This window comes from Boleophthalmus pectinirostris, unplaced genomic scaffold (genome assembly GCF_026225935.1).
Source record: "Boleophthalmus pectinirostris isolate CB_2022bp ecotype Guang Dong unplaced genomic scaffold, ASM2622593v1 HiC_scaffold_12, whole genome shotgun sequence".
In the NCBI taxonomy this organism is placed as follows: domain Eukaryota; kingdom Metazoa; phylum Chordata; class Actinopteri; order Gobiiformes; family Gobiidae; genus Boleophthalmus; species Boleophthalmus pectinirostris.
The window spans coordinates 24,047,868-24,063,897 of record NW_026571018.1 but is presented as its reverse complement, the minus strand read 5'-3'; the positions used below and the strand labels follow the sequence as shown (position 1 = coordinate 24,063,897).

At 41.0% G+C, this 16,030-nt stretch overlaps 2 protein-coding genes across 4 annotated transcripts; one reads left to right on the top strand and one right to left on the bottom strand.

The window, feature by feature from the left end:
* The first annotated feature begins 387 nt into the window (after positions 1-387).
* Positions 388-8,470, top strand: tmem45b (transmembrane protein 45B). Its single transcript, XM_020922942.2, has 6 exons — positions 388-524; positions 6,509-6,706; positions 6,786-6,992; positions 7,409-7,593; positions 7,940-8,082; positions 8,184-8,470. Exons 2-6 carry the CDS (start codon positions 6,517-6,519, stop codon positions 8,293-8,295), a joined length of 837 nt encoding a protein of 278 aa, XP_020778601.1. The 5' UTR covers positions 388-524; positions 6,509-6,516; the 3' UTR covers positions 8,296-8,470.
* A 9-nt stretch (positions 8,471-8,479) lies between these two features.
* On the bottom strand, positions 8,480-15,533 carry nfrkb (nuclear factor related to kappaB binding protein). Of its 3 annotated transcripts, none has more exons than XM_020922939.2 (26): positions 15,414-15,533; positions 14,917-15,051; positions 14,623-14,824; positions 14,423-14,550; positions 14,185-14,356; positions 14,003-14,107; positions 13,852-13,925; positions 13,702-13,783; positions 13,419-13,611; positions 13,230-13,338; positions 13,019-13,145; positions 12,871-12,948; positions 12,729-12,805; positions 12,605-12,651; positions 12,430-12,490; positions 12,119-12,293; positions 11,927-12,033; positions 11,712-11,835; positions 11,562-11,641; positions 11,298-11,479; positions 10,872-11,142; positions 10,329-10,508; positions 9,387-10,118; positions 9,186-9,292; positions 8,898-9,033; positions 8,480-8,814 (listed from the first exon to the last, which is right to left on the bottom strand). In XM_020922939.2, exons 2-26 carry the CDS (start codon positions 15,040-15,042, stop codon positions 8,674-8,676), a joined length of 3,816 nt encoding a protein of 1,271 aa, XP_020778598.1. In that variant the 5' UTR covers positions 15,043-15,051; positions 15,414-15,533; the 3' UTR covers positions 8,480-8,673. The 3 variants fall into 3 exon arrangements, with proteins under 3 accessions (XP_020778598.1, XP_055004690.1, XP_020778599.1); XM_055148715.1 differs by having other exon boundaries at positions 11,298-11,476; positions 14,917-15,067; positions 15,414-15,483; XM_020922940.2 differs by having other exon boundaries at positions 14,917-15,067; positions 15,414-15,482.
* Positions 15,534-16,030: the final 497 nt, after the last annotated feature.

Sequence of the window (16,030 nt, the reverse complement as noted above, 5' to 3'; positions counted from 1 at the left end):
TTGTTCAAATACTTTGATGTTTTATATGATGTTTAACCATGTAACCTTTACAAATTAGAACACTGGTTGTCAGTGGCTGAAACTGATACTAATAAAGTTTTTATTGTACAAAGGTCCGTTTTACTGCCTCCAACTACTTCCTCTGCCTAAGCACACTCTAGGTTTATTATTAACTCGCATAAATACCGACATTTTCAGGCCAATTATTGATTGTTTCTTTGTCTGCTTTTATGCTAGCCACTCACTGTGCATGATAGAGAATAGTCCTACATAGTTCTTATTCAGATGATTGAATCTCGCAGTAACTGAATAAACTACCTCTATAAACAGGATGTGGTGAAGTCTCTGCGGGCTCCGGTGACACTCCTTGGACCTGTCGCATGTGATGGGTGGGGCCATCCCTGTAGAGCCGGTTGGAGCAACAGGTGTATGCAGTTTACGCACGCTTCTGTCACAGACAGTGGATCAACGCACATTTTCTTCACATTTCGCTCAACCTTTGGGAGTTTGGGATATAAAATAAGGTAGGTCTATGTCAACTCTTTGATTCTATGCTGCTGTCAAATGCCTGCAGAGTTTCGTGTCGCGTATTTATTTATTTTAACACTGTTTATTGTGTTTTTGACATCCAACACACAGTGCCAGTCCATAAAACAAGACATCAGACATGTCAAAAAGATCAATCAGCCCCCCAAGCAAGGCATACAGAAATATACATGTCATTATATTCGTCAATATAACAGCTTAGTACCCTTTTATATTATTATGTTGGATGGTAGTAATAATAATAATAATAATAATAAATTAGTCTATTTTAAATTTCTTCAAAGGATTTTGAATTAAATAGGCTTAAAGCTTTAAAGCCATCTCGTCTTATAGATATAGGACACATTTTAAACTAATTGAGTAAACGATTATATGAAAGTGCATGTCTTTGGCTCGCTGATCTATGTAGGCCTTTGCTAGTGGAGCAAGTGTAATATGCCACATGGAGTTAAACTGGACGGATCAAGAAAAACTTGTCTGACCGAGTCCGTAAGACGCGTTCGGCACGATTATGAAAAACACAGATGCTTGAAAACAGAGAAGACATGGTTCTCCTTAAACGTCGTGTTTACACACAGACTTAACATGTACCGTGGACAATGAATCACGCTACAAAGTAAATGCCACTAAAACCCACAGGTTGTTTGAATTTGTCTTTGCAAAACAAATGACTAGTATTAGCATTAAGTCTACTGCCAATCCCCTAGGCCTATGGTCAAATGGATGATCTTAACTTATAAAAAGTATATATTTATGTTGGTGGGATCACAGATTGTTGGGCTATTTACGATATAAATATAATGTTTGCATTGTAATGCTTTACTACGGTGGTGTATTGCTCTCACTTCCCGAAAAATATTTTGGCTCAGTATCACGTAATTACGTGAAAAGTTTCACGTTATAACGTGATATTTTTCACGTTATAACGTGAAATTATCACGTTATTTCATGATATGAAATTATCACGTTATTTCATGATGTGGTATTTTCACGTTATAACGTGAAATTATCACGTTATAACGTGATATGAAATTATCACGTTATTACATGATATGAAATTATCACGTTATTTCGTGATGTGGTATTTTCACATTATAACGTGAAATTATCACGTTAATACTGATATGAAATTATCACGTTAATACGTGATATGAAATTATCACGTAATTTCGTGATATAAGGACCCTGATAGCATTAGGATCCGCAGCAGATTCGCTTTCGGTCCCCCAAATTCGCCCCACAGTCAGTCCGCTTTGCGGATCGGCTGTTCTATCAATGAGCGGATCCGCGGCTAAACCGGTTCAGATTCGCTTTGCGGACGCGTCATTGACTCATCAGCTGTTAGCGGGACCTGAGTGGAAAGGAGGAGCACTCACCTGTTGTCCGCGGATTTAACTGTAAGTAATAGTTTAAAAGTTAATTGTATTAGTCATCATTAATGTACACAACGTTAACGTTACATTGTGATGTCTGTACATCTGTGATTGTGTGTTTTATCAGTTTTGATGAGTGCAGTAGCAGTAAAGTTAGCGACAGTAGCAGCTAACGTGATGAAGCGAGGTTGGGTGTCGAGACAACTCCATCTCTTGAGGTAAATCTCAATCTAAATACTGTTTTTATATATCGCTGCTTATATTCATATATGTTTTTTACGATCATGGAGTTATAACTCTGCTCTGTGATCATTAGTTGTTGCTAACGGGCTCGGTTCTGGCTGGGCACCCTCTTGAAGCTCTCCCCTCGGCTGTGGAGCCACTGTGACACCGGTGTCTGAACAGGTTGTGTTTTTAACCACAGATTATTATTATTTGTGCAGTGTGTTGACTCTTAAGACTAAAGTGCAATCATGTCGGTGCGTTAATACAATAATGTAAGGCATAACTTTTAACAACAGATAACATTAGCTAACCAACCAAAACTTATGTTCTTTTCCCCAGATGACCGCTCTGCTGCTGAGTGTCCCCAAAAGGAGCCCTGCACATTGATCAGAAGTAAAAGTTAAGTTTTAAGAATAAGATATTTGGCTACTCTCATCTGTCCATGCTTTTACTCATATGGCTTATATTTGTATTTTTGCTTTTTTTTTTTTTACTTTGCTTAATATGAACTATTTTAGTTAAGACTGCAAATTGTAATTTTCATTTTTAGAACAATGCATTGGTTAACTCAAAGGGCATACAGTCCTATACCGTTAATAATAATTACTCATGTTCTAAGATTTGTAATAAATGAATAAAATAAACATTGTTTACATTGTAAAAAATCTGCTGCTTCTTTTGTTAAATTATGAGATTTAATGTTAGATTATCACTGATCCAACTTTGAGTTGTTGAGGTTCATGTTTTTAAATGTAAGCATCTACATCCTAGTTGTGATACTTGCTGTAAAAGGTGTTTTATGTACAGTTTCAATGCAAATGTTTCTGTGCGTATTTAGGTCAGTAGGAAGTGGACCAGAATTAAATCTGAAGCACATTTAGGTTCCTAACGACATAATAAACAGATCCGCGGCAGAACCGCAGCTTATCCGGGCCAGATAACCCGGTTCTGAACGCGGATCCAAAACGGGTCCTAGGCGGGTCCGCGAGATACGCAGCGGATCAGCCGCGCCTCCGCCGCGGATCCGGAAAAATAAGACAGTCACGCTTCCCTTCAGTCAACTCCAACGTGAGCATGGCCCAGGCTGAAAGTGTGGATTCTCCACTCTCGAGATTTCTTTGGGCTCGTGGTGTACCAGAACACACCAGAACACTATCTCCTTCCCACGGAGCAAGATCTTGTAAGAGTATTTTACTGTTTCGTCCTCAAGATAGCAGAATGTTCGGTAAGCAACTGGTGAACGAGTGCTGTAGCGAGTCGTTCGCTGTGGGCAAAGAGCTGCTAAAATTGCAATTCTGTTATAGCTCCATAGTTCATGACAAAAGCATTCGTTTGACACATGTCGGTGTTTCAAGTTCTTCATGAATAAAGACCATAAAACACCACGGCCGTCCTCATCCCAAGTTATCATCATAAACTCATAAAACAGCACATGTAGCCTACAACTTTGTACACAACTCGCTGCACATCAGCCCAGAAGCTCTGAGTTCGGGTAACAGCAGCAGCCAACAGCAGTAAAGACATCGCTGAGCGGTTCCCGTCCTCTGCGCGCTGGTTCCGTGCGGGGAAAGCGAGAATGCGCAGTGAACTGTAGGTCCGTGCGGTTTGCTCCGGTGTAGCGTTGCGGCTGGTTCTGAGGTGGAGTAAAGCATCCGGACAGAAGCGCGAATCCGGTCTGGTTCGTTACTGTTCTGAGCCTCCGTGCACTTGGTTCTTCTCGAGAAAAGCGCTTCTCAGGCCGAGGCACCTAACCACTCCCCGCTCCAGATCATCTGAGCCCGGCCTGAACCGGAGGAGCACAGGGACCTCTGAGCGCTGTTCCCCTGCCCAGGCCGGGCTCAGATGAGTTGAAGCGGGGCTTAGCTTAGCTAACTACACCACATTTTCTGAATAACCTTCTCTTACACTGTCTATGTCTGAGTGCAAACACTCAACAATGTTTTATGGTCATTATTCATAAATAACTGGAAACACCGAAATGTGTCAAATGAATGCTTTTGTCTTTAACTAATTCTTAGGAGCTATAACAGAATTGCAAACAGACTAGGTACTTTTAGCAGCTCTACCCACAGCGAACAACTCGCTCCAGCTCTAATATTCAGCAGTTGCTTACAGAACATTCTGCTACCGTACGACAACACAACTTGGGGACGAAACAGTAAAATACACTTACACGATCTTGCTTCATGCGAAGGAGACAACACGAGCCCGAAGTAATCTCAAGAGTGGAGAATCCACATTTTCAGCGTGGGCCATGCTCAGGCTGGAGTTGACTGGACCGAGGGAAGCGTGGTTTGGCTGTGGCTGATCTTATAATGAAATCACGCAAAACCATAATTGACGTTTTCACGTAATAACGTGAATATATCATGAAATAACGTGATAAATGCTTATCGTGTAATAACGTGATCATTTCATATCACGTTATAACGTGATAATTTCACGTTATAACGTGAAAATACCACATCATGAAATAACGTGATAATTTCATATCATGAAATAACGTGATAATTTCACGTTATAACGTGAAAAATATCACGTTATAACGTGAAACTTTTCACGTAATTACGTGATACTGAGCCGAAATATTTTTTGGGGAGTGAGAGCAATACACCACCGTACAATACACCACCGTAATTATGTAACCCCTAACATAAATGTCAGTTTACGGCAGGGGTCTCAAACTCAAATTACCCGGGGGCCACATTAGATAAAGTCTGAGTGAGGCTGGGCCGCATTGAGTATTCGATAAATAGCGGTTGCACGGGAAAAAAGGAGAGAGAAAGAACAAAACGCAACACACTTTCTTAATCTTTAATAACAGTTCAGAACATGAAAATGTATTCAGAACGTAAGTTTAAACTAATACGTCTACTCTTCTTTTGCCTACTTCTTGCTGGTTGGAACCTGGCTACGATTCATCTTGTACAGCTGAGAGATATTTGGCTTGCAGGAGGAAGCATATGAGATCCTCAGGATAGATTGAAGATGCTCATCAATGAGCCTTGACCTGTATTAGGTGCTTTCACACCGACAGTATTTGGTGCGCACCAAACGATCCATTTCGAACCAGAAGTGGTTAGCTCGGTTCGTTTGCGTTGGTGTGAAAGCGTCAATCGGACTCTGACCCGGACCAACTCAAGTGGACCGAGACTTCAAAAAAGAGGTGGTCTCGGTTCGCCACACCGAATCCACACCAAATGACCAACTTTGGTGCGGTTCTTCTGGTGTGAACGCGAACCCGGGTCCAAACCACAGACAGCAGGTCCAAACGAACTATTCTAGATGCATCATGGGAGAAACGCGTCTCCTGCCTGTAATGACGCGCTGTACGACTCCAGCGCAGTAACAGATTGTTGTCCAGACGCAGCCACGATTCATTTTCGAAATATTTTACCAACAATGGCCAATACAGAGAATGTAATACACGAAGATCAGAGCAAGTACGTGCGAACGTGTGGCTCCAGAGTGAGTCAAAAATGGGGGTGTGTACTTCTGTTCAGGACCTGCACAGAGGTCCCGGTGTTCCCCGTGATCATGTAGGAACCAGCATTTGTTATTTTAGGCTTTAATTAACCAAATAATTTTATGGCAATAGGCAATCGCCCATTCAATTGATTCACCTTTAAAAAATGTCCTGCTTTTAGCCTAGTGTGAGAAATACAGTCGGACTCGATCCAAACCAGAGTCCCGAACCAGCAGGAGCAGCTCCGGTTCTGTCCGGGCTCAGATGACGTGGAGCGGGGAGTGAAAAGCGCTTTTCCCCGGGAAGAACCAAATGCGGACACCAACTAAACTGGATTCACGTTCTGTCCGGATGCTTTGCTCCACCTCGGAACCAGCCGCGGTTCTTGAGCGCGGAGGACAGGAGCAGCACAGACCTGTAGGTGTAGTCCACAGCGCATTCTCACTTTCCCCGCACGGAACACGGAACCAGCGCGCAGACGGCGGAACGTACCCGCTCAGACCCAGTCATTGCGCACTGGTCTTGCTCGCCACCGTCTGGAACCAGCAATTGGAGGACAGAGCCTCCGGACCATCTGACCAACGCGCTTGTAGGACGACAGAAACCAAGGACCAGACTCCAGCACCGTCCTGAGGAGCTGCGCGCTACTGTGAACGCTGTTGGCTGCTGCTGTTAAATCCTTCCGCGGGCCGCAGTTGGCCCCCGGGCCGCGAGTCTGAGACCCCTGGTTTACGGCATTGTGCTAAAATAACATCTAAACAAACAAATGTTATGCAGACATTATTTATGCCATTTGGAATTAAAGGTTGCTTAGCCTGACTTATCTCAAACAATAAAATACGAAGTTTACTCAACAGCAAAAGTCCTGTAAAAGTCTGTAAATACAATATCTTTCTAGGCCTGAAAATGGCCAACTTTGGAGGACATGCCATCCCGGGGTCCTTCTTCTTTCTGTATGGTGTGTGGCTGACGGTGAAGCACATCCTCCATCACTACTGGAGGATGCATCAACCCAAGCACAGACAAGGGATGGCACCTTTTCTGAAGAAGATGCACTACTTTGAGGGAGGATTACAAATATTTGCTGCTTCTGTTGGTCGGTAACAAAAATATCAAAATGTTCAATGTGTCTAAAGATTTAGATCACATCAGCAGTGTGTTTTGTTTTGATAAAGGTATACTGGTGGAGCAGTTTGTCCCAGACGGCCCTCATGCTCATTTGATCTCGGGCAGGGAATGGGTGAAGCTAATGAACTGGCAGCACAGCACCATGTACTTGTTCTTTGGTATTGCAGGGGTCACACTGGTGGCCTCCACTGCCTCCAAACTGGTGCCTGTTGGGGTGGACCGCCTTATTCTGTCCATGGCTTTGTTTGTTGAGGGTAAGTCATGGAGCATATGGAGTTAAACATTAGAGTCAAGAGTCAAATGGCAATAATTAGAACAATAAATGCCTTGTATTACAAAACATATCCAACAGGTTCACTTTTAACAGACAACTTATTTGCATTTGTACTATTCTATACTATAAAAAATATAAATGATAATGATGGATAATTCAAATGATTCATGCTAATGCATCTGCCTTAAAGGTGTTTCCTCATTGAAAACCAAATACATGAAAAAAAAAATGTCTTCATTAAATAGTGCTTTTTACATACTTAAGGTTGGGTTTTACTTTAATATGAAAATATGATTCAAATTTGCTACATAGTTGAGTATATTACATCTTTCCGTCTGCAATTTTATTATAAATGAATACAGAGCTGATGTTTGACAGTGTGGTCTTGTATCTCAGGGTTTCTGTTTTATTACCACGTGAGCATGCGCCCTCACCTGGATGCACACATCCACACTCTGCTGCTAGTGGCTGTGTTTGGGGGAGCAGCTTCCACCATGCTGGAGGTCTTCAAAAGACACAACATCATCCTAGAGCTGCTGGGGGCAGGGTTCTTCATTCTGCAGGGCACATGGTTCTACCAGGTCAGCCATATCACACACTGTAATAACTATGCGACTGTGGAAATGCTCTTACCTTTGTAATCATTAAATGATTCTGTCCTGAGGCAGCCACACCCCCATGACTAATAAGAACTCAACTAAATTTACTACTTGAGAAAGAACTTTACCATGGCTAGTCAGTCTATAAAACTATATATATTTTTAAAGTGTGACAACTGTATTTGTGTTTTCATTTTAGGGTAGAACAGTTTGATGCTAAGAAACTTTAGTATACTTTTAAAGTCCTAGTTTTTGCACTTTGAACTCCAATTAGATTTATAATGGTGGATAGCTTTAAAAGTGACCTTGCACTCATGTTATGTTCCAGATTGGTTTTGTCTTGTATCCGCTGAGCGGGCCCCAGTGGGAGCTGGAGCAACATGACAACATCATGTTTGTCACCATGTGTTTCTGCTGGCATTTAGCTGTTGCTGTGCTTCTGGTGACCAGTACTTCCTTTGCGGTGTGGTTGTAAGTAGATACCTATCTATGTTTACATTGTAAACGTAGATTTATAATGAACACTGTCATAATAGGGTCAGTTTGCACTGTGTAATTTTTTTTTTCTTAAGCATGCTGAGGAGATTGTCCTCAAATGGACGAGACATTGAAATTGGAATGAGGAACACTTCGTCTGCATCTAATTCCCAGAAGTTTTTGCTTGAAGAATCAGAGGAGGAATAGGCTCATTTTACAATCATTGTTTGGCTTGAGAAATTCACTATTATATTTCACTATTATTCCTCAAGTTCAATAGAAAGTCACAAACTAATACAATCTAATAATGTATTTATGAACATTTTGTACATGTTGTAAAACTATTAACGTTAAAAGTGTATTTTTGAAAATAAAGGGTAAAAGAATGCATTTAAAAACAGCACTGTATTTTTATGCATGTTACATATTTTAAATTACACAACAGGAAAATATTAACACTGTAGAGAAACCAACAGGTAACTACATTTGTTGTGAGAAAAGAATCTCATCAAACTTAATTGGAACATAAAAAAACCCAACACAACAGATATATATACACATTAGTAATTTCCAGTTGGCCTAAGATCACTGTGGTGGGGCAGGGGGAGGGTCAGGGGGGCGACTGGGTGAAGGTGCTGTGACAACAACAGTAGAGACAGCTTTGGGTGATCCTGCTGAGGCCATGTGCTGCTGCAGTTGCTGGGCTGGGACTGTTTGGATTCGAACCTATGATAGAAAGTATCACTTAACCGACCTCTGAAAAATGGGAGATAAGCTCTTAACCTGTGTAACATGCAAAGTGCTCTCACCTGAGTAGCCTGGCCCTGCTGCTGAAGCTGCTGAAACTGTTGAGCAGTGACAAAACTGACTGGCTTATTTCCTGCAATCAGCTTCGTCCCAGCTGGCATTGTGGTCAGGATGATGTTCCTCCCCAGACCACTGATACTACACAGACCAGAGAAATGGTGAAGCAAGTTAGACTGCTATACAAACACTTAAGTAATTACTCATAAAAGTTGTCTCTTATGATAATGGTTGTATTATTAAGATTAATCTATGTGTGCGTAAATATATGTACAAACATGAAAAATGCTTACTTTGTGTTGAGGTTTCCTTTCACAATAGGTGTTGTCACCACACTTTTACTCTTAAGTGGTTGATTAAGGACAGAGAGGGGAACAGTGATCCTGGCAGGTAACTTTCCCTGTGATGTAATAAATAATTTATATTAGAAAAGACAGGTCATTTTTATGTTATAGATATTTCTATAGAGAATTTAGTATTTGTGTTTTTCTTACCGTTTGTGTAGAGACCACTGTCGCAGGGACCTGTCTCACAGTTGCCGTTGCAGTTCCTAGAGTGATTGGTGAACCAGAGGCAGCTGAGGCCACGGTGAGTCCTTTAGCACCGGCCACCACATTGGCAGCCATAGTGACCACAGAGGCAACTGAAGATACAGCTGGGGGTTTACTGCCAGTAGAGGGCGCCATTGTGATGGTCTGAGCCGGTTTGGGTGGAATCACACCAAGGCCTGGCATTATGCGAATAGTGGCGCTGCTCTTTTCAGGTGAGGAGACTGTGGTAAATGTCCTTGCTTTCTGATCAGCCACAGACACCGCTAAAGTTGGCATGAGACGAATAGCAGTATCACCAGTAGCTTTTAAAAGTGCAGTACCAGGACTGGCATTACTGGTGGGCACCTCTCCGGAGCTTGAAGCAGAGCTGGAGGCTGTGGTGGGTGAGGGGTGCGTTGGTGTCACATGGAGAGTGGCTGATATGCTCTTACTACCTGCAGCAGCAGCTTGTCCCAAAAACTCTGGTGTCAGTTTGACTGTTGCCACTGGAGACTTGGTCAGAGTAGCCATCATGTCTGGGGTAATTCTCAAGACTGTTTGGCCTTTAGCATCTGTGGTGATGGAGGATGGAGGGAGGCGGAGCACGTCTTTACCCTGTATGCGCAGGTTTGTTGCAGTTATAGGGATACCACCCCCACATGTAGTCTTTACACCTAATTGACCAGTGATGGAGACCTTCAGAGAAATAATGAGCAATGTTAGCAAAGTTTCTAAAACAAAATGGTAGCTACAACGATAGGTCAACTATAGTTTTTTTTTTTTTTTTTGATTGCCAGGGGTAAATAAAACTTAATAAAATATGACTACATTTTCACACTTTTCATTTACGTACTATAACAGCTGCTGCTTGTGTACAACTTGTGTACAAAGAACGCACAGACCCACCTGTTTGATGTTTGGGCTGCTGACTCCCTGAAGCACCGCGGGTGAAGAAGGAGCATTTGAAGGACTACCAGGAGATCCTGTTTGTGGTTTAGTGACTGTGACCGTGGACACAGAAAGAGTGGGCGGCACCTGGACTGGATTACTGCTGGGCTGGCTTCTCAATGGCACAGACACCACAGCCTGTACAAAACCGTAACCATTTAAGCTTTTTTTTAAATTTTTTAAAGGGCACTATGTAACTTTTCAAGTGGAAGGTCCACCACCTTTATGTCTTCATAGAAATTATATTGTTCAAAGCAATAAGGTGATGCCACTAGGCCAAGTTACAGATCAGATCAGTGAAGAGCTGCTGTTCCCAGAAAGAATACATGTTCTCAAAGTATTTCTAAGCTATAGAAACACTTGTAATATAAATAAAAGCAATAGATCTGTTTCATTCCATTTTGTGGAACATTCTACACAAAGTAATAACATCTCCATGGAGATAAGCAAGTGTCGGACAAGAAAAGTTAAATACCTTTAACAACAAATAGAGTCTCAAACCTGTGAGATGCCCTTTGTGGCCACAGAAACGGGCATTCTGATCTGGTGAGTGGGCTGGTGCATTATTGTGGCCTGGTGACCTCCGGGGGCAGCAGCGAGACCAGGCTGAGCAGAAACCACGCGGACCTGAGGAAGAGTACCAGCTGCAAGGTGGCTCACTAAACGTGCTGCATGCTGGGATGAAACCGTCTGTGAGGGTGGTGGGGCTGCCTGACTCGTGGGCAAGATGGTTCCCAACTGAGGTAAAGGTGGTGGAGAAACAAGAAGCACACTGAAAAGAAAAAAACAAAACATAAATACAGGTAAAGGCTATGTAGAATATACACAGGAGAAAATTTGGTCATGTTTTTAGTTGTGAAATGTACATTAACTTAATGTTATATCTATGTAAATTGCAATATGCAACTTTTGTGTCGTTGTACCCACCCAGGGCTAGTTTTAATAGTGTCAGGGACTGCAGATTTAGTTGGTGTTGTGACTGTGGATGGCAGAGGTGACATTGGGGTTCCAGGTGTGTTTGGGGTTGTGGCAATTGGTGACATCGGCGTGGGAACTATGTCTCCTTCCAAACATCCAAGTTTACTGGCTCCCTCTTTGCTGCCAGACTTCTGTCACACAAGAAAAGAACAGAATACATTTAGAAATTAAATAACTGAACATGTGTCCTAATCTTATATTGTGCAGACTCACAGCCTTTGGGGCAGGCTTGGGCTTCTGCTGCAAAGCTTTTCTTGCTTTGGCTGCTGCAGCTTGTGCCTGATGAATTCGCTCTGGATGTATCAATAAATGTTTTATTATACCCTACCTCTTTTTATTTACAGTATTTTTTATATTGCTTACCGAACTCTTCCTGGCTCCGACTGCGATGCAGATAAATCCACAGTTTACGGCCAATATCATATTTCACACAAGGGTCTTTCTCGTAGTGAAGTCGGTCCAGAGCTCCACTCACTACTGTATTTACCTAAGTAACAGAATATAAAACATCTTACATTGACTATTTATAAATTACACATGGCTGATAGTAGTGGGTTTCTGGTTATTGAAAATCAGACCTGTGCACTTGTGACTTCTGGAGCAAGAAACTGGGAATCCTTTAATAATTCACAAATCTCTGCCCTGGTCCCCTCTCCATTGGGTAATCTGGCTGCAGCATCCCTCACTGTTGATAAAACCAATGTACCAGTTTTATAATGTAAAGTGTAACCCCATAGTACATGTTGAATTAAATTGACCCTGTGTCTAACCTAGAGACAGTATGGTCACATATGGTGGCCGGTCTGATCGCAGCAGTGTGTGTTCCCTGGCTTTGTTCAGTGACATTTCTTTGTCAAATACTCCTTTGACTGGCCCCACCACAGACTCAAATCCATGCATCCGGAAAGTGAAAGCTTTATGAGGCTGGTTGTATCGTTGCTGTTCCTAAAAAAACAAACAGTTTAACCTGAACTTACTTATATACATTTACATACAGACAGAAATAGAGATAGAGAGATGGAGAGATATACACATGCATGCACGCACATACACACGCACGCACTCAACAGCAAAGGCTGACCTGGATTTGAAACAGCTGTTTTTCATCGCCAGTACTTGGTCGAACCACATAATCAGTTGATCTGTGGTAAAAAATTATTTAGTACCACAGTAAATAACATTAATATTAACATTATGTTAATCGTGCAGTACAATATAAAATACAGTATTACTTTAGATCTTAAATTTAATCTTACACTCTTGGTGTGGGTGAGATCATTTCTAACATTTCTTCATTTTCTGTCTAAAAGCAAAATAGAAAAATAATGTTTATTCTCTATAAGTTAGCTGGTTAAAGTTGATTTAAATTCTTACAGGTACCTTTATAACCAGGTCTTTAGAGTCAAGCCACAGTTGACATAACGCACTCAAATCTTTCTCTGTGTCCTGGGTTGGGCCTGAAAATTGTAAACATTGTTAATACTAATAGAATAAACCATATCTATGTAAAAATGGTTCTTACCAATCCATCTCCACTGTTGTGTCTCATCTGAAAACTCCACAAAAGGCAAGAAACCACTGGGTAATGCCATGCGTCCATCTGAGGAGGAAAAACATATCTGTTATAGTTTCTCAATCCCAATTTATATTCTACAATAACACGAACATACCTTTGGTCTCTCCAGCAAGAAATTGGAGTGCTTGAAGAACCAGGTCGGACCAGCAACAGGCAGAAGAAAACCAGGCATTTAGGGAGCTGGCTGGAGAAGACTGCCATAGCTGGATTTTCTCTTCAATCTAAGAGATTTGAAATGTCCAATAAGTTCCAAAGCTTTTAAAACAGCAAAGTAATATAAACTTTTGAACTTAATACACATATACCCCGGATGTGGTGAGGGCTTCTGTTCTCAAAATACTCTCTAACAAACTGAAGAAACTAATGGCAATTTCTTCAACTACAACAGGGCTGATCTGACTCTCATCCACCATTCTGAAATACAGTCAGTTTAGTTTAATTAATACAAAAATTATTATGAATTTTGCACACGTCTAACAGTAAATTTGGCTTACTCCTCTTTAATGTTGGCGAGTGGAGAAGAGGGAGTGTCTGGAAGAGAGTTGATCATGTTAACTGGAGGAGCTGAATTTGCGTCTGAACCAAGAGCTTCACCAGGATCTTCACACTCCACTTTAATTGGTCTCACTTTCTTCCTCCGTCTTTCCTCTTTGATTTTCTTTTTAGGGAGAGACAGCTCAAATAATGCTGTGGGAAAAATATAAATAAATACATCTAGCCAATTCCTTCCACCATTATTGATTATTTAGCTTAGCTTTTTTGTATTGTTTTACTCACGAATTGGTCCTTTTCGTCCCATGTTTGCTCTTGAGAGAATGTCTCCAAGGTGAACATCAGAAGTCACAAGGTCTGGATGATCCTACAAAAATATGTAATTACTCTGGTGCTTAATTATTGGGCTGCCAGTCCAATTCATAGTAAGCTTACTGGCTGCCTTTTCCTTTTCTCCCGATGACTGTGCAATATTCTCTTAAGGTCCTGTTCTCCAAGTTCTAATTTTTCTGTAAGGCAAAAACCCTTTTACAGTTTGTTTCTCCAAAATTACTAATAGTAGTTTAGATCATGCAAGATTACTCACCTGTTGTTTTCATGTCTTGAGTAGAGAGGCTTGGGAGGACCCGTAAAGATATGGTAGGTGTAGGGGATGAGGGCGACTGAGGCGCTGATGTCCACATTGACAACTCTATAATTATACCAAACCATATTTAGAATAGCTTGTTGGTCTATTAGATTTACAGGTAACAAAGTCTAAATTCATACCATCATCAGAGGAGGATGCATTGCTGTCACCACACTCTGCTTTAACCTCCTTCAATATACGGTTGAGTCTTCTTCTTACTCTCGGTTCCCGCATTTCAGCATGACTTTTACTCAGGGCCTTTCTTCTTGGTGGATAGTCTTGACCATTATGAACTGCATAGTCCAGAAGCTCCTATGGAATCAGATGGTTAGATATAGTGCTGAATTGTGTAAAGTTTGTATGTATAGAAAATTATACCTTCCGTGAGACAAGAATCTGTTTTAGGAGCTTGTGGTAATACTGCTGAAGAGAGTACAGCTGTCGCTTCCGCTGGGATTTAGCACACAGTTGTCTGTACTTGACCACTTCAGGGTTGAAATAACCATCTATAGAGGGAGGAAAACATTACTGATTTCTTGTCTTGAAGATTTTGTAAATATTATGCTATTTGACTTCACCTCGGAATAGCTTTTGCGCAAGATGAAGGGGATTTCCGAAGTGAAAGTTTCTGTCACTGAATAAATCACTGATGGTGCGGTCTTGTTCTGAAATATTCTGGTCAGGAAATTGTGGCAAGAACTGGCGTAGATGCTGCCTCTGTGCATCTGACAGAACTTCAGTCCAAGTGCTTCCACTCAGCACAGAGAAGAAAATGTCAGGCTGTCAAGAAAATTATGAATTATAATATATATTCATATGTAAATACATTTATAATTCTGAATGCATTGGCTTAAGTTGTGCACTGAACTCACATCTTCCAGTAGATCCTCTGGAAGACTCACTCTGCAGTTTCCCAGCAGACACTCCTCTGTTATATGGCCACTGTTCCCCTCTTTAGGGTCAAGAGGGTCTGTCAGCATGTGAGTGATAGGATCCATTATTTATTCCTATAGACAGACACAGCTATTACACAAAAATTATAATAGTAAATAGACTGAAATTGATTGCAAAGATCACCGCATTTAAGGCATAACTTTCTTAGAAGCGCGAGTTGTTTACAGAAATGTGGGTCATCTTAAAACGCGTTGAATCAAACAAGACTTACACATATGAAGCAAAGCACCATCATTTCTCATTAAGTTAGGTATAAAACATTTATTTTAAGTTTCGCCTTAATAACTGTTTAAATTGTGCAAATGCTTTAGTGTACAAAGCTATCATCTTACTCATAGAACACAGAGTTGCTTCTTGAGCAAAGCTATTTAAGATTTAGAGACAGACAATACATCATTATTAAAATGACACTTACCTTCTGTTTCGAGTTTAATGTGGTTATAGATCCATAGTTTTGTCCCTAATGTGTTTTGTCTTTTGCTGTAGGGGGAACTATTTTACTGTGACACGCTTTATTCTTCGTCCTAAACCATGTACGTACGCCACCAGTGCATCGCCCCCTGCCGTTCAAAGGTACATATGCTTAATTTAGGATTTACATCGCAAATGTTAACTGTTTCAACTGTAACTGTATTATTAATTTAATTTCGATTGAAGCAATGAACCAGCTCCTAGACATTAACCGGACCAAGGATCCGTCCAACTTCAAGTGTGCTGCTACGGTCGAAGCATATTGGACTTAAATTAGGTCATCGCGTTCTTTACACTTTTACCTATGATGTTGGTTATTGTGGATTATTTTATTGTTTTCCTTTATATTTAAAAATGTACTTTATTATTCACAATTCTGCTCACACCAAATAACGTGTATTCGGGTAGTATATGGCTAATTGATTTATTACAGGCCACCAAGTTAGTTCAGATGAAGGTTTTCTTTTCTTTCTTTTTTTTTTAGTTTAGTTTATTTGTTTGGGCAACATGTCAGTACAAAATATACCTATAAAAACATGTATTTTGCTTTGCTTAACTATG